Source organism: Dipodomys ordii, unplaced genomic scaffold, assembly GCF_000151885.1.
Source record: "Dipodomys ordii isolate 6190 unplaced genomic scaffold, Dord_2.0 Scaffold40, whole genome shotgun sequence".
NCBI lineage: Eukaryota > Metazoa > Chordata > Mammalia > Rodentia > Heteromyidae > Dipodomys > Dipodomys ordii.
In genome coordinates this window covers 13,306,576-13,325,608 of record NW_012267256.1, presented here as the reverse complement: position 1 = coordinate 13,325,608, position 19,033 = coordinate 13,306,576, and the positions used below count along the sequence as shown (strand labels likewise).

Here is a 19,033-nt window from a genome sequence, read left to right as displayed (position 1 = left end):
AAAATAAGACTTTTTTTTTAATGCCAGGAAATTTACTTTGCTTTTTCTTGGTAGGTCACTACCCTCTCTATGCCCTAATCCTGGGGAAGACACACTGTTCTGAATCACAGGCTGCTAGCAATAGAGTTTATTTCACTTAAAGTAAATGACTTAGCTTGTAGGAGGCTTTGAAATGAGTCACCAATTTACTTTTTTTGGATACTTTTTATTTGACATTACTTTTTTTGTAACATTTTCATACATATATATGTAATTTAAACCTATTAACTCCTGCCTGTTACCTACATTTACCATCTGTCCCCTGTAAGTGTTGTGTTTATTCCTTAATTGTCCCTTTTTATCTTTCATGTTTCTTTTTTTTTAATTTTGTGATTGCCGTGAAATATTCTAGGTGAGTATATGCATAAGACAGAATTTAAGAAACTCCCCTGAGTCCCTGAAACCCTGCTGACCATCCTATCTATCTCTTAACCATGCTTTCTGTTCACTGTGTGATTATGAAGACATAAGCAACCTTTACGTACAGTGCCCACTGATACTTCACAATAGCTGTTGGACTTGTTCTTGTGAAGGTTTTACTAAATAACCGGTAGCATGATTCATTGACTTTTCACCAAGATTTCTATTTTTCTAACACTCTGCCTATTGAGCAAATCAGTCATTTTTCTTTCCCTTTTTAAAAGTTCCTGTGTTATGGGGATGCATGTTCATTCAAGGCTGATGATGCCCTATCACTTATGCAGTACCTCCACTTTCAGCCTTTTGCTGCTTAATTGGAGAAAAGGGCCTTGCAGACTTTGCTGCCCACCCTGGTTTCAAACCCAGATCCTCAGATTTCAACCCTCTGGATAGCTAGAATTACAGGCCTGAGCCACCTCCAGGCTTTTCTTTTAATTTTTATCTTCTCCCACCTTCCCTTCTCATATGTGAACCCTTTTTGACTTATATTTCCTCAGTTCTTTCCCCTACAATTTACTGGTATAAAAATACTTGAAGAGTTCTGTTCCTTTTATGTTCTTAAAAATAACTTTTCTCATTCTAATTTACTCTCTCTTTACAAATAACCCTTCGCATTCTAATTTACTCTCTTTTTACTACTCTGAATTTCTTTCTTACCTGTTACTCTGTTATTAATATCTAATAATATGTGGGCCATTTTTTATCTCTGGGACACATTTGGTCAGTTTCTTGAGAGCCTCTAACATAACTTTTTAAATATTATATCCCATTTAAAATATTCTAAAAGGTCTTTTACTATCTTTTATACATACTTTAAATGTGACCTTAATGAAGCTTTTAACAGTTATTTAAGATTTTTTCCAAAGGGATTTATTGTGAATTTTCTATCTATTTTATCTGTTAGAATAGATTAGTGCAGCATTTGACAGTTCTTAGAGCTAAGGTGCAGTGTTTAATGCTAACTAGGTGTCTAAGAAAAGCTGCTATATAAGCAAGGCAATGGAGATTTGACGAATGAAGAAATTTTTACAAATATATTTAAATGATTATGAATTAATAAATGATTCCATTTATTATTGAAAAGTTTATGTTTTGAAGTATGATTCATTTTGTTTTTCTTGAAGCACATTCAAGATAACATTGTATAAATTTGTCGCAATTTGCAAAATGTACTAATTGATTCTTTTAAACTAGCACATTTTCCTTGTGGTGTATAATTTGTTTTGTTATTCACTTCTTTTATAAATAATACAAATTATGAAAATTTATATGAAGTAAGCAAGTGCATACTACATTTTAATGCCAGAATAAATCGCTTCCATTCATTTTAAGTGTTTGTATAAGAGTACTGTTTCTTTCTTTTTCTCCTTTTTTTTTTTTTTTTTGTTGGTGCTGTGCTTGGGCACTGTCCCTGAGCTCTTCAAAGAGCTCAAGGCTAGCACTCTACCATTTTTGATTTTCTGTGGTTTATTAGAGATAAGAGTCTCATGGACTTTGGCTGGCTTTGAACCATGATCCTCAGATCTCAGCCTCCTGAGTAGCTAGGATTATAGGCGTGAGCCACCTGTGCCCGGCTAAAAGTGCTGTTTCTTAATCATCTAGTTTCCATACATAGTTGCATTTATTTGCATCATGAAGAATTCTTTTTTGTTCCATTGGCAGAAAAAATAAATTTCTGATAAAAGTTTTTGTAATTAGATCTCGTTATTGCCAACATTCTTAAAAGTTTAGCACAGTGCTCTTTTCACTTTGGTATATTTAGGTGACTTTTACACATTGAACATAAAAAAGTTGACTATTCCCGATTATTCTACCATTGTTCATATATTTTTAGTCGACATTTTGGCCATCTGTATTTATTAAATTTTGAGAATACTGGAAAATATTTAATAGTTAATTCTCTTAGTTATCCTTTCTGCCCATTTATTTTGGAGATGACAGTGAAATGAAGAGATAAATTTAGTTTTATAGACTTTATTTTAAAGGCCCAGATGTAGTGAATAGCAACAATGTTTCAATTTAAAATTTTACAAGGATAGGTAGGAAATTAAGTTTTGTGGAATGGTAGTGAAATGTCTTTGAGCTGATAGTTTCCCAAATAGCCTTACCAAATAGTACTTGCACCAAGTTAATGACAATTAAAATAAAATGTTTGTAATCTGTAAGAATTCAGGAAATACTTGAGCAGAAATTAATGTTTTATATTATAATATTAAGTAATATTTGAATATATTTAGTCACAGCTATTAAAAACAGAAACTAGCAGGGAATTACACCTGTGGTTTTTAATGCTACATTAAATAGTATTAACAGTTCACTTTGGAATAATAGGTATTTCTTGCTGAGTTCATTAAGTTTCTTAGGAGACACTTATTTATATTAGAAGATATTACAAATTTTATAAATATTCACTGGATGTTTCTTTTAATTGGTGCACTAATAATTAATCACTAGGCAATTATGAAATATTTCCACCATTTTTACCCTGCACTGGACTTCTGTAATATAATAATATGTAAAAAAAGCCGGGCACTGGTGGTTCATGCCTTGTAATCCTAGCTACCCAGGAAGCTGCGATCTGAGGATCACAGTTCAAAGCCAACCCGGGCAACAAAGTCCATGAGACTCTTATCTCCAATTAACCACCAGAAAACTGGAAGTGGCGCTGTGGCTCAAGTGGTAGAGTGTTTCCCTTAAGCTGAAGAACTCAGGGATAGCACCCAGGACCAGAGTTCAAGTCCCACAACCAACAACAATTAAAAAAGCAAAAATAAAAATTACCTCTCTATGTGTATTACTGCTTACAGAGAAGGGCTATAATTATAGCATTTTTGTTTTCCCTTATATGACTTGAATTATAACTCCAGATTAATTCTCTCTGTATACAGAGATCTTCTTGGAACTGACTGACTTGAATTTGAGGTACAAGGCATCAATTCTATAGCTTTCCAATTTATCTTACTAATAAACATGGCAACACTGCCAAACAAACCAAATCCAATGGCGAAGTTGAAAAATAAGGATTTTTCTTTCAAAATCTGAATTTCTCATTGGTGAGATGAGACATACGTACATAAAATAGATATATTTGTTTTTTTTCTTTTTTCCTTTCCTGTCCTTTCAGTCTCTCTTTTCTGCTTCCTCCCTCTTCATGCCTTTAAAAAAAATGTCTTTTCAAACTATAAAATATATGTACATGTTCATTCCTCACCTAAATTGTATTAAGATCATCTTAATCTAGGCATTGGTAGTTCCTGCCTGTACTCCTAGCTGCTCATGAAGCAGAGAGCTGAGGATCGCGGCTCAGAGCCATCCCAGGCAGAAGGAATTGGAGCTGTGGCTCAAAGTGGTAGAGCAAAAGAGTTCGGGGCCAGCACCAAGGCCCTCAGTCAAGCACCATAACCACCACCACCACCAACAACAAAAAAGACCATCTTAAGTCCAGTTTTTTTAATGATTGGCAGAAAAAAAGGGCTATATAATAATTAAAATTGTAATTTAGTGTTTAGTTATTTAATTTTGTCTTCTATTTACTTTATTACTTTTGTAGATTATGTGAAGAATCTTGCCTTGTTTTTACACTAACTACACAGTCTCCATTTGACAGGGTTGTAATTAAATATTGCTGTCCTTAATAAATTAGCCTACATCTCCTCATATTTGCTGTCCTTAATAAATTAGCCTACATCTCCTCATATTTCCTTTCCAATTTTCCTTTCCATATTTCCTTTCTGCACATTTTTCTGTTTGATTTTAACTTTAATTATAGAATTACATTATTATTTTTTGTTGGTTGTTGTTGTTGGTTGTGGTGCTTGAACTCTGGGCCTGGGACCTGTCCCTCAGCTCTTCAGCTCAAGGCTAGCACTCTACCACTTGAGCCACAGTGCCACTTCCGGTTTTCTGATGGTTTATTGGAGATAAGAGTCTCATGGATTTTCTTGCCTAGACTGGCTTTGAACCATGATCCTCAGATCTCAGCCTCCTGAGTAGCTATGATTACAGGCATGAGCCACCAGCACCCAGCTTATTTTAAAGGATCCTTGATGTGTATGGGTTAAACCAATTAGAATATAAAGATGACATTTGCACAGATATAAAGACATTACTTTTTTGGGGGGGAGGGGTTCTGGTCATGGGGCCTGAACTCTGGGCCTGGGCGCTGTCCCTCAGCTCTTCAGCTCAAGGCTAGCATTCTACCACTTGAGCCACAGCGCCATTTCCGGCTTTTTTCTTTTTGCTTATGTGGTGCTGAGGAATCGAACCCAGGGCCTCATGCATGCAAGGCAAGTGCTCTACCACTGAGCCAGCTTCCCAGCCCGCATTACTTATTTTTTTAGGCATTTAATAGACAGTTTTACCAATTATTCATTGTTTACTGTGGTTATCATGTAGGCAGAAATATGCTTTTATCTATATGCAATTGCTTTATATCTCCAGAAAAAGACCCTCATTAGATGTTCTTATGTTATGCAAAGGGCATTATTACTTAAAGAAAGAAACTAGCCAGGCGTCAGTGGCTCACACTTGTAATCCTAGCTACTCAGGAGGCTGAGATCTGAGGATCATGGTTCAAAGTCAGTCCATGCAGGAAAATCCTTGAGACTCTTATCTCCAATAAACCACTGGAAAACCAGAAATGGTGCTGTGGCTCAAGCAGTAGAACTCTTGCCTTGAGCTGAAGAGCTGAGGGGCGGCGCCCAAGCCCAGGGTTCAAGCCCCAGGACTGACAAAAAAAGAAAAGAAAAGAAAAGAAAGAAACTGACCACACTAATATATAAATAGCCAGTATCTCACAGGATTTAAAACTAATTATGCTATTTCCAAATTAATGTATTTTGCCTACTGTATGGGAATATAAGTTAGGATTGATGAGTCCTGGGTACTCTAAGACAGGATAGTCTCAAATGGGATAATGAGTTGCTGAAGACCTTCTGAGAGAAACTAAAAATCAAACCCTGTACCTTGTGAGTGCTAATACAAGTGGACTGCCACTGAGCTACACCCCTTGCCAAAGAAACTAAATTTTTAATCAGGCCTGGAAGGAAGTAGTAGATTAGTTGAGGAGAGAAATTAGGTAGAGAAAACCAGTTAGCCATATGAGAAGGTAACATGAACATGCAAAAATTTAATGGTTGATTACAAGGGAGTAGAGAAGGGTATGTTTGAAAATATTCATAAATGTCTAGATACTGAGTAGAGAGAAATTAAATTTAGTAATTTAAACAGAATAAACCCAATTGTCATCTGATACTATTTTGTTCAGCAGAACATCTCTCACAATCTTTAGTGGATGTCTGCTGGAAAAGTATTTGAACTCAGGGCCTTACTTGCTAAGCAGATATTCTCCCACTTAAACTCCACCTGCAGCTTCTTTCATTAAAATAAAATAAAAGCATATTGGTCTTCTTTGCAGAGAAAGACATAAAGTCACCATAGAAAAATAAAAGAATCATTATTTGTCCTAGTCTTTCTATATGCTCATATTTTAAAGTAACTAAGTAATTGAAGGAACTTGTTCCTTATAAGAAGCTACTAACTTAAAACAGGATTAGAATTAGGACACCTTAAGGTTTTTTTTATCAAAATATCTTTAGAAAATACATTTTGATGACTATTAGTATTCTCTTATAAACCATTAATTAGAAGAATTAATTAGATGAATCCAGCTAAGAACTTCCAATTGACCCTTTAGATCAATTTTAACACTGCCTTTTTTGGGGTGAAGGGGGGGAGGGAGATTCGAATGACATGTTAAATAACAGTCTAGTGATGTTACTACCCAAATCTAGAATTCTAGTGGTTGATTTAAGTAGATGATCCAGTTTCTTCAAGAACTAAGGTGCAAAAAAATAAAAAAGAATGGGACAGGGTTTGAGATTAAAAGGGAAGAAAATATTAATCATATGTTTTGTGTAGACCTTGTTAAGACTCTAAATTGAACAAATCAATCTTACAAAGTTATTGGAATGATGACAGAAATTTGATTAGTGACTGAATTTCAGAGGATATTTAGCACTTGTTGATTTTTTTATGTGTGGTTTGTATTTTAAACTCATTTTAAAAGCAGTTCTTGACTATTGGCGCAAGGCTGGATTGCGTGGTAGAGAGAGATATGGGGGCTGCAATTTGAAGCATAAAGTAATTGAGACTATAGCTGATCATCTAATAGCTGGGAATGGTGGCCCATGCCTGTTAGCCCAACTACAATGGATGGTTTCAGTGGCTTGTGTCATTGGAGGACAGCATAGGTAGAAAGACAAATACCAAAGGCCAGCCACAAGCATAAAGTAAGACACTGTCCAGAAAATAGTGCAAAAATGCTGAAACATGGTTCAAGTTGTAGAGCACCTACATAGTGAATGTGAGGTCCTCAGTTCACTCCTCAACTGCGACACTCACAGAAAATAAGTCTTACCTTTTAGACACAACAAATTGAGATGTTTATATTATCTTTGGAACTGAATTTAACTAAACAGGAGGGAGCTGGTGACCATTAATTTATCTTGGACAAAAAGTTGAATGCATTCAAGAATGGAATAAACTATTTCTCCATGTTTGAGTTTTTGTAACTTTTCATTATGGTTTTGTTCAATTAAAAAATGAATCTAGTCTTACGAAATAAAATGGAGTAGGATTTCATAAATTATGAAATGAATGAGCAAGTTTCATGATTTTAAACTAGAACATTTTTAAGCTTACAGATCCATACATGCCTGTAAGACTACTATGGAACTGATTTAAAACAAATGCTACAGTTGATCTAGACCCAATCTCTGCTTGTCTTGAAATAAGCATGAACTTCATAGTCTTCATTGTGGGCCATTTGTATACTTATATGCTATGGAAAAACCTATTGGTAAATCTAGTTCTGTGTATTGTTTCTGTATATTGCCTGCCTCTTACTATAGTCTTGACATTTGTTTTTCAGGTACAGCAGGTACAGACTGTGCAGCAGGTACAACATGTCTATCCAGCTCAGGTGCAGTATGTGGAAGGAAGCGATACTGTCTACACCAATGGAGCAATGTAAGTTTGTATGCGTAGGCCTCTTCCATTCCCTCCTTAAGAGAGAAACAATATACCCCTCTGGTCCCAGATTGCTTCCTTGTTGTTTTCATTGTTGTTGGTCATGATGGCGATGTTGTAGTCATTGGGCTTGAATTTTGGGCTTCGTTCTTTGATTTGGTCTTTTCACCTATGGCTGGAGTTCTGCCACATAAGCCCTATCGCCTCTTCTGGCTTTTTTCTGGCTAATTAATGATGCATGTCTCTTCGATTTATCTGCCTGCGTTGACTTTTACACCTCAATTCTCAGAATTTAGTCTTCTGAGTCAGTTATTTCTTACTAGAGCAGTTATTGAAATCAAACTGAAAATTTGAAAGCTTTGTCTGTGTTTGTTAATTATGCTTATTTTTCTTGAAGTATTATAAATTATTATAATTATGTACCCTTTAGTAGACATCCTTAGACTAAGAAAAACATATTTTATGTCATGATTTCTAAATTTTAATAATGTGTTGTGAAGCTTTTCTTTTTGAGTGCAGTCCTGGGGCTTGAACTCAGGGCCTGGGCACTGTGTCTGAGGCTAATGTTTTACCACTTGAACCATAGCTCCATTTCTGGCTTTTTTTTTTTTTGCTGGGTGGGGTAATTTATTGAGATAAGAGTCTCACAGATGTTCCTGCCTAGGATGGCTTTGAACTGAGATCCTCAGATCTTAGCCTCCTGAATAACTAGGATTAAATGTGAGCTACTAGTGTCCAGCTACAAAACCCATTTTTTAAATATGTAACTGGAATTTGTATGGATAGTTATGTAAATTAGTATAAACTAGTATATGAGGAGTTTTGGTTTTTCCCACATATTTTCTAACTTAGATACTTTTTTATAAAAGTGAGTAAATGCAGTAAGTCTTATTTTCCAATCTTGATATACATCCCTCTATTAACTTACCTCCTTTGTATCACTGTTAATGTAGATTTGTAAATTTGGGGACTTTTAAGACACTTGAGATAAAGAATCTGGATGTTACTAAAAATAAAGTGACTAAGAATTATTGCAAGTCTTCAGAAGTTTTTTCAACTTGTGTTTTGTTTGTAACTTCTAGCTTTTTGGATTTACCTGAATGAATCAAAATTCTCTCACTGAATCTTCTACTTACCTTCCTTTAGTATTGGTGTAGTAACCCAGGGTAATTCTGCTTTCTTTATTCTGTACCTACTCTTTCCATAGGTAATGCCATTTATCCCAAGAATACATGACATAGGATATCTTATTAGTAGGTAGTAGTAGGAGAAGGAAGATTACCAGGATCTTGGTTTAACTATGTATTTATTTTATAATTGTAGTGATCATTTTACTTTAATATTGTAAGCTCCCTATTATTTTGTTTTCATGGAAAGAGGGGAGAAGATAATCTTGTTGAGTTGTTGTGATATATGTTATAATATTTAGGTACCTAACACTCAACCTGGTACATAATAAACAAAAACAAAAGCAACCTTTTCTTTGACATTTGCAATTGGGTCTTAATACTTTGGGTCACTGAGTCTGCTTATACCACCACTGCCTCAACACTACATCTCTTGCTTGCTTTGGCATTTTTCCCTTTCCTACCTCTAAGCTTCACTTTCCACTAGTTATAGACATAAGCAACTTCAGGTGTTTCCTTCAAATATTGTATTTCACTGTCTCTGTGCTTTGGATGGGTGAGTTGCTTTGGACGTGTGAGTTTTTCTCTCCCTTTCCTCTGTGAGGACACTATGACAGGCATTCCCCTTTGTTGCCAGCCCCCATCACCTGTTTCGGGTGATCTTTCAAGACTGACCCTATCTTTCCTTCTCTGTAGTTAGCTTATCTTTACTCTAGAAAGAACTCTGACATAGCAAACAAACTCTTAGTTTTTACTGTTTTTATATTTTTTATATTTTCAATAGTAGAAAGAAAGAATCCTCCCTGAATGGGAATGTCTTTTGTTTTATTTACACTTAGGTGACTATCTCTTAAAAGAAGCCTATAAATTGCTGCTATTCTAATGAATCTACAACTCTGCATAGTTTATGCACACTATGAATATTTTCACCCCATTTTCTGTATAGAATCAGATCATCCTGGACCCTGAATTTGTATTTTCTATCATAAATCCAAATTACTTACTGGGATTTATACCAAATAAAAGAGATGCCTGCCACTTTGACCTTTCTGTTTTCACAGAAAATAAGTAACTTTCTAGACACTGCTAGAGGTCACTAATATTGCCAGTTTTATTGCTTTTTTGCCTGTGACACATAGTAATGCTTGATTTCAGGGGAACCTGAGAATGGGGGTTTGTAACTGTCATGTCTGTGTGGTAGATGGTGGCTAGGGAAAGGATGGAGCGCATGTAGGGAGTTAACTGTATAGCCTTTGTCACAGTTGTGCGTACCTTCTTTTTTAATAGTGAAAAGAAGGATTAGCTCTGCTAACTTCTGACGATCTGACTTTGTATTTACCTTTTATAATCTGTGAAATGGAGATAATTAGCTTAGCAGAAGTGTTTTCTTTTCCATTGGAGAAATAATAAGCTCTAAATAAACACTAATTATGCTTTTTAATTTTGTACTTGGGTTGTTTACATTTCTTCTGACTCTAAAATCGGCCTATTTTTTTGTTACATTCTTAAACTGTCTCCTTACTGATCTTAGGGGTCACCAAGAGAGATACAAGTTGAATGAATTTACTCATTTTTAAAACCTTTGAAAGTACCATCTGTAAAGTTGATCCTTTAAAATTATAAGAACAATGAAGTACAAGAATGCATTAATGAAAACAGCTAGAGCCAGCATGTTTGTTCTGTGCCCTTCTAGCACATTAGGTTAGATCATGACTATGGAAGTCTAGGTCATGAGTTCAGTTTGCCACAAAATCTAATTAGCTTTGATCTGGTCTGTGTGCAGCTGCATCCTCAGCTCCAGCCATCTTATCAAAAGTGTTCGCTGTTGGTTAAGAGGAAGGAGATTTATCTATAAACCATTTATCACTATCAACTCTAAATTTTGAATAGAGGTTCTAAAATATCACTTTAATGCTTTATAGAGAAATACCATTGCATTACCATGAATTATATTAAAATTTTTAGTGGCTAGATGATGAGAAATATTTTCTTCAAGTATTACCACAAATAATTTTCTGTTTTCAGCTTAAACTAATCTCTCCATAAGTTAGCAGTGCTGCCATTTGACTACTTGTAATTCTTATGTCTAATATTCATTTGAGTCATTGTACTCTATTACTGATGTGCTCTAGGAAAGAATGTGCTTTATTCCATGTGCTCTAAGAAAGAATCCCTGTTTTTCTGTTATGCCACACTGAATTGCTATTCAACTAGTATTTGATCTCAGATCCTCCTTTCTCTGTGATAATAAGAAAGATCTGCAAATGGTCCTCCCAGTAAATATGGACTCTGATCTTGATCATGAAATTTCCAGCACCCCATAATGACCCTACAGCCTGTGCATACTTTAGTAAGGGCTTATTCACCAATGCCCTTCTTACCAGCATTTTCGTTTTGTGTGGATATATAAAAAAATTGTGAAAATACTGTACAGAGGGGTTACAATTACATGGGCAAGATAATGAGTGCATTTCTTATCAAGCATTGTAGCCTTCTCCTTTGTTTCCCCTTCCCATCCCTTCCCAGCCTCCTCCCACCCCACCCCCAGTCCTCCTCCCCTATGTCTCTCTCTATATAAATCTATATACCTATTTATAGATTCTTACTCCAGAGGTGATGTCAGTACTCCTAGATTTGTGGTGATCACTTATGAGAATGTGTAATCATTATAATTAATTGATACTAAAGTGTTTACCTGCTTCTCACTGTGAGTATTGACAGTTACTGCTAGCACAACAGGCTTAATCCTGTGGGTTAGCAAAATGGAATATATCTTAATGGAGCAATTGTGACTGCTTTATGGAATAACATTTATTGGTATAGAAAAGCTCTGTTACTTCTTTATCCTTATCCTTGCTTTCAAAGGAACCCAATGTGAATAAAAAATGTTCTTATTTCCCTGTATCTTTTCCCCAAGGATATTTTTTCCAGTCTAAATCATGGTCATCTTCATTACTACACAAATTCTTATAATTTGTGATCTCTAATCATATAAATTACTATGTTTAAACGAGCTAGGAAATACTGTTTTAGGCAATCATTTAAATCATATACCATACAGTAAGCATCCATTTCAACTGAAATTTCCTGGTGACTACACCAGGAATCAGATTTTGGAATAAAATTATTTTTCTCCTTTCTTTCCCCTTTTTTTGACTCATATTTACCCAACTCATTTATATAACTTGCTAATATAAAATGATGACACAATACTATGTTATGACCAAATTAAATCATCAAGCTGTTAGATTTCCCTGTATAATCACCATCATCAATGTTTTAAAATATAAAACTGTTAATTGTATTGTTAGATGCTATATAGTAAGGCTTTACTAACCTTCTTACAGTCTTTCTGTTGAAATGATAGACATGTGATCAATTGTGGTATAGAGGTTGCCAAATCCTGTTCCAAAAAAATTAGTCCGTTAAAAGACTTGTAGATATACACAACAAGGAAATGCTAAGGAATTTCTTCCCTCTTGAGAAACACTGGTTCTTATTAGGCTTCGTGTGATAGGAAAAACCAACAACAAAAAAGAAAACACATAATATCTTAAGAACTGACATATAAAACTCTTGAGTAATATTTAATAACATTAATAGTTTGCTTCAAGAGATGGCACACTAATTTGTTAACATTGAATAATTTATTCAATAACAATAAGTATTTGGTTGGGACCAAACTTTTGAGTCATCACCTGAAAATCTTGTTTGTTTTTTTCTTTTTTTGTGAGCCATCTAGTTATTTTCCCCGTACATTTCAAAGGGTTAGAAACTCTGATTTTTTTTCTCCTCTTTAGGTAAAACAGTATGTTTCAATATTTGTAGGTGAAGTTATACTTTCTTACTGGCCTTCAAATGTTTTATGCTTAGAAGAAATGGTTTTATGGTATTTTATGTTTGAGAATAAGAGGATAGTTCATTTATACTTCTGATGCGTACTCTACAAAGTACAGGAGTTCATTTGTGAATTCACTTGTCTTCTGTATTTCATTAATAATGTAAAGCCCTTTTGGAGTGAGAATTGTTCCTTGAATAGTGCATGGAAATTTCTGTACAGTAAAAGTAAGGCCTATTTGGCTGATATCATAAAAAATTCTTTAATCTCTCCAAAAATGAAAGACATTCAAATATGGCTTGAGTTATATAGATCTTGAGTTATTTTATGTTTAGGGGAGAAAGTCACTTTAAAGTCATTTTAGTAAATATTATCCACAGTAGTTATATTGTATTTCTCACTGAAGATGAATAAACTTCTGATTTTAATGGCTAATCATCAAACCAAAGGGTATTTTTTTTACAAAATTTTGTTTTTTAATCTTATAGTTAAAAAAATCTCTATTTTGTAAATGAAAACTATTCTTTGGGCTGGAATGTAGCTCAGGAATAGACCACATTGCCTAACAAGCACTAAGATTAGCATAGATAAATAAATTAATTAAATATTAAAAAATACTCTTCAGTCATATAATGTGTAGAGAAGTCCATTTTTGGTAAAATTTCAACATCACATTTTGTAATTAAATAACCTTGTAAGCAATTTAGGGAGTAATTAAATAAGGAGAAAGGAATACCCAACCTTCTGTTTATTATTTGTTTTAATTCTGGCCTAATTTTTCTATTCAGCTGATAATTGTTTTTTTTAAAAAACACACAACAGAAGTTCATGGGAAATTTCCTGAAAAAAACAAAGAAATTCTACAGCAAGAAATATCTTGTTATTAAATTTCTCCAGAACAAAGGAATATGTTCCCACTCATGTCCTTACAAAGAAAAACAAAAGTAGAAGAGTATAGATTTTTTTTTTGTTAACAAAGAAATGTCTTCATCCCTCAATCACATGGATTTCTAAGACAATTTTAATTCACTATTTTCCTTTGAATCCAGTGAATAAAATTTTCACTTTGTAATGCAAGTGGTAATGGCAAAAACCAAGAGTATTGATTGGGAGATATCCAGACTTGAGTTCCAGGCTTCTTTTGTCATTTTACTCTATAAGACTTCCTTTCCATCTGTAAAAGAAGGGTAACAATCCCCAAACTGTTGGCTTCACTTCTTGTAGATAAAGTGGGATAGTATAATACCCCTCACTTCTTAACAAGTCCCCTTAGATCACACTTGCACTTTCAAACTTTGCTATGTTTTGGAAATATTTCAAAGTTGTTCACTCTGAATGCCTGTTTTACTTATTCCTCTTTCTAATCTAAGCAGATATACATAGCATCAACACTGAGACATTTTTCCAATAAGATTGTTTCTTATATATTGGATTGAGCATATTCTAGAATCATGCTACATGACCCATTTCAGAGGTACTTGAAAATAATGAAATAATATACTACTTTAAGATAGTATAATAAAACCCTATGGCATTGTTGGTGGGAGCATAAACTTGTTCAACCACTTTGGAAAGCAATATGGAGGTTCCTCAAAAGACTCCACATAGAGCTCTCCTATGACCCAGCAATTCCACTTTTGGGCATTTACCCAAATGATCACAAACAAGACTTTACTAAAGCTACCAGCACAACTATGTTTATCACAGCATTATTTACCATAGCTAAGATATGGAACCAACCCAGATGCCCATCAGTAGATGAATGGATCAAGAAAATATGGTATATATACATATGTGTGTATATATATATATATATATATATATATATATATATATATAATGGCCTCCATCAGAAAGATTGACATCTCCCCATTTGTTAGGAAATGGAAAGACCTGGAAAAAATTATATTAAGTGAAGTAAGCCAGGCCCAAAGAAACATAGGTCCCATGGTTTCTCTTATTTGCAATAACTAGTATGTGTCTAGGACAAGCAGAAGAGCTCAAAAGCTATGTGCATATGACCATATAAGATGATATTAAGTGAAATGAACCCCAAGATAGGGACACAAGTGGATTTTTCTTTCTTGCTATTGTTTTTAACATATTTATAATGTACTGTGTGATTTTATTTGTTCTTTCGTATGTTCCCCCTCTCCCCCATGGTATAACCCCTGTTTTCACTGTATTTGATTCTGGTGCCCTGCATCTTGTGTATACATTTTTCTAATTTGGGGAGGGGAAGGGAAAAAACAAATGCTTAAATAGGGATACAGATTGATCCATTATAACAATGATATGTACAAGACACTATGTTGAAAATGAACTTTACAACTTCAGGTGCGGTGGGGGGGGTGGGGAGGTGGAGAGGGAAGGGAAGGTAAGGGACAAGCAAAGGAGAGGTAACAATGCTCAACAGGAAATGTACTCATTATCTTATTCATGTAACTGTAACTTCTCTGTACAGTATCATTACAATAAAATAGATATAAAAATAAAAATTAAAAAAGTTTAGATAGAACCAAGCAAAGATTTAACTCTTAAGATTGGGAGCACATACAATTAAAACAAATTACATTGCTCCTGCTATTAAAAAGATATTATAATATTTACCACTACTATATTTTATCCTCATAAAATTAAATTTAAATTTAATTTGATTTAATTTTTGTTTAATTATCACTTCTATACTATTGCCTAATTTTATAATACTAAACTTATTGTTGGGAGCGTATTCAAAACATAGGTAAAAATGAAAACATAATTTAGAGAGCTATTGTGTACCTAGACCTGTGGACAAGACAGCAGAGCAGAAGAAAACAACAAAAACAAAAAACGTATGTCATATAGCTAAGGTACAGTGAATATCATTGTAGTGAGTCAGTGAGCAAAGAATATGCAGAGTCGTGGTTACTCCAGGTATCTGCTGAAGCATGAGTGAATGTAAACAACATCTCATGATTACAATCAGAATAGCTCTCAAGAAGCTCCTCTCAGCAAGTATACACATATCTGTGTTATTCATTACTATCTACTTGTGAAAACAATGCAAAGTTTTATCTTTTGCTATAGAAACAATATGCCACATTATTTTCATGTCTTAATATAGAACAAACAAAGATGTTCATGAAATTGTCTGGGAATTTAGCTATTTCAGAAATATAGTCTAGAAATAGTTAATTTCAATCTGATGTGCCAAAAGTAGTGATTTTCTTGAACATATGTTTTATAATTTTGGGAGGAAATAGGATGGAAGTAGTAGCTTATGGAAGATGTATTCATTATATACAATAGGAAAAACAAGTCAATCTTAGGCATCAGAATTAAAAAGTCATTGTTTCTAGTACCTAAGGAAAGATCTATTTGTTTTAGCACTTAATTTATTTTTAAAAATAAATTAAGAGTCAGATGCTGGTGGCTCACGCCTGTAATCCTAGATAATCAAGAAGCTGAGATCTGAAGATCGTGGCTCAAAGCCAGCCAGGGCAGGAAAGTCCATGAAATTCAGAAATAGAGCTGTGGCTCAAGTGATAGAGCACTAATCTTGACCAAAAATGCTCAGGAACACTAACTAGTTCAACCCCCAGGATTAGCACTAACACAAAAAATTAAATTAAAAATAAAAAAAAAATTTTCAGCATTTATTCAAGATCTTAAAACATGTAGAAGTGGAAAAGGCTCACGATGGCTTCTGCATGCATTATCTGCCATCATCTGGCTCCCAAGATACCAACACATTTCTTCCTTCTGTTTCTCTTTGGTAATTTTTAGTTCATCAATCACATTAAGCTAGAAGGACATGTAACTATTAAAGTACTTTCTTTGGACAAACACTCTTAATCAATCCAAACTTCAGTTACTCAGAGATTGTTTTCATCATGATTAAATGAGTTAATACATGAAAAGTACATAAAATAGTTGTAAGCTAAAACATTGTCAATAACTGTGATCTATCATTTATTTATTTTTAAATTTTTTTTTGGAAAAACCTTCGTACCAATCGAAATTACTGTGCATATACTGTGAAAAAGAAGGTCAGAGCTTTGTCCTGCCCCTGTCAGAGTATTTCATGTCCTCTACCTGTGTATAGAACTTACTGGATTGTACTTAAATACCAACATCAGATTGTGTTATTGTAATAGATATAAATTAAAATGGCCTCATTTCTCTAAAGTATAACCATCGTGGCTGTTTTATTTTATTAAATATGATGCTCGGTTGAAAAATACAAATGCTATTTCTTTGTGTAAAAAGTGATTTAGCCAGATCTTGGTGGCTCACATCTGTAACCGTAGCTTCTTCTCAGGAGGCTGAGATCTAAGGATTATGATTCAGAGCCAGGCTGGGCAAGAAAATCTGTGGGACTCTCATCTCCAGTTTACCACCTACAAAACAGAAGTGGACCTGTGTCTCAAAATAGTAGAGCGAAAATGCTCAGGGATAGCACCTAGGTACTAAGTTCAAGCCCCATGACCGACAAAGATAAAAGATGGCTCTCTATGAAATTATTTGTTATAATTCCTACAGTAAAATTATACTGAATCTGCTGGGTTCTTTGCGGAAAGCATTGCTTACTCAGTATAGAATACGTTCTGAATATTATGATATTACTGTAATTATAAATTATCAGTGTTATAATGGGATAAAAATTCTTTCTTTAAATGATACAGAAAGTTTCACATATTTTCTCATGTTTTAACGAAAAGTTAAAGAATGTGTATTATAGAAATTTATGAAACTGTTTACAATGTCTAATATCTATTAACAGAATTATACTTTAACGTATTGACTGGTGTGTCTACTGGGTACCAGCAACTGTGCTAAGTGTTGAGATTACAGATAGAAATAAAACACAAACATATGAAGAAATTTCAGCATATGCAATAAGATATATTTTAGGAATGTAGCCAACATTAGTAGAGTTATCTAGAAGAAACCACCCTAATGAGGAGTTTCTGGAATATACAAATTATGCAAAAAAATAATTCTCGACACATAAGCATCAAAACAGGGCATAGGTTGATTAGGATAAGGGAAGGGAGTTGAAGAGAACTGTCAAAAGCCAGTAAAGCAGAGGAAACCTTGTGACACTTTGAAAGAATGAGCAAATTGGCCAATGAGGAAGCATTTGAGAACCTGGACAAGTACCTAGTTTTGAAATTATGTAAGAATCAACCCTTGGTATCTCCTGCACGCCTATTGGAACTTTGAACTTTTCTGAAGGTAAAGAAGACTTTTGAGGGCATGAGCTTGTCAGCAAGGTTTTGTTTTCCCATTTGCCTTTTAGAAAATTCTGTGGCAGCAAAGTTAGAGATAGGTTCAAAACCTGATGAGGGGAAGGAAAACCAACTAGAAGGCAACTACACCAAAAATTTTATGAATTATGGTAATAAATGTGAGACTGGAAAGGAGAATTGGGTCTTTCGGATTTTATTTGGAAGATAAAATTGGCAAGATGTACTGAGTCAAAGCAGTCTAAATGAGAGAAGAATCAGTTGTAATGTCTCAAACTTAGTTTGGTGGTATTGTTCACTGCTATAGTGTTGGGGAAATATTATCCTATGTGTTAGTTTTTGCATATCGAGATGTCCAATGCAGTTTTCCATTAGAGGTAATCAGTTGTCTGTTAGAAAAAGAGATTTAAATTTCTTTAAATCATCATAGAATATATAGAGCAGAGACATGAACTCCTATGATGACTTACTGTGAGCATGCGTATTATGGGCATGTATGTGTTATACAGTATCTAAGTAAGGAAAAACTGAATTACAGGCAACATAAGAAGTTGCCAGAAAAAAAGTGGTAATTTTAAAAGGTTCTTCAGCTATAGGAAAGAGGAAATGAAATAAAATGTCTTATCCCAGGTGGTTAAGACACCAAGACCTTCATGTAAGTATGGGAAATGGCTAAAGGCAGAAACATCAAACTGCCAATAGTGACCAACTCCCAGATGAGCAGGGAATTCTGATTTGGTATTTGAATTGAAATATAAATATATTGTATTTTGTGCCTGTATAATTTTGTACTATTGTAACTCCCATGAGCTTGTGGTATTAAAGAAGCAAAACTTCAGTGTAAGTTGTAGTCTTGAAGTGTAAGTTATAGTCAATGGTAAATGAAACAAGCTTGATCATCATAGAAGAAAGAGGGAAAGGGCAACATGGAGTGGTCGACAATGTCACATTGCAGGTAGGTTAAAAAAAAAAGATAAGGCATGACAGGCACCTTTTAGCTTGATATTTAGATTTGGCCACAAGTGACCTTATTAAAAGTGATTCCAATGAAATACTAAGGGCAGAGGGTTTGCTGTAGATGTTGGAAAGTGGAAAGTGATAACATGAAGAGGAGACATTCCCCATTATAAAGGAGAAAAAGGAGTGTGAGGGAGAAAGATTGCTTAGACCAGGACGTAGGGTCCAATGTGAGTAAACTTTTTGCTCAAGATATTTGTGGTGGGGGAGGAGACCCATGCAAGCTGCCCCCTCACAGGTGATTGTGAGTCACACAGGAAGGAGTCAGCCTGCACGGTTGACCTGTCTACCCCCTAGGCAGTTCAGATCTTAGTTGTTCTAATCTCAAATTT

At 34.5% G+C, this 19,033-nt stretch overlaps 1 protein-coding gene across 1 annotated transcript in view; it reads left to right on the top strand.

Moving 5' to 3' along the window:
* Nucleotides 1-19,033, top strand: part of Rfx3 (regulatory factor X, 3 (influences HLA class II expression)) — a 141,692-nt gene that overhangs the window by 40,802 nt on the left and 81,857 nt on the right. Inside the window, exon 3 of the mRNA XM_013018429.1 lies at nucleotides 7,391-7,488. Within this exon, the coding sequence (XP_012873883.1) occupies nucleotides 7,391-7,488 (98 nt within the window). The remainder of the gene's footprint in view (nucleotides 1-7,390; nucleotides 7,489-19,033) is intronic.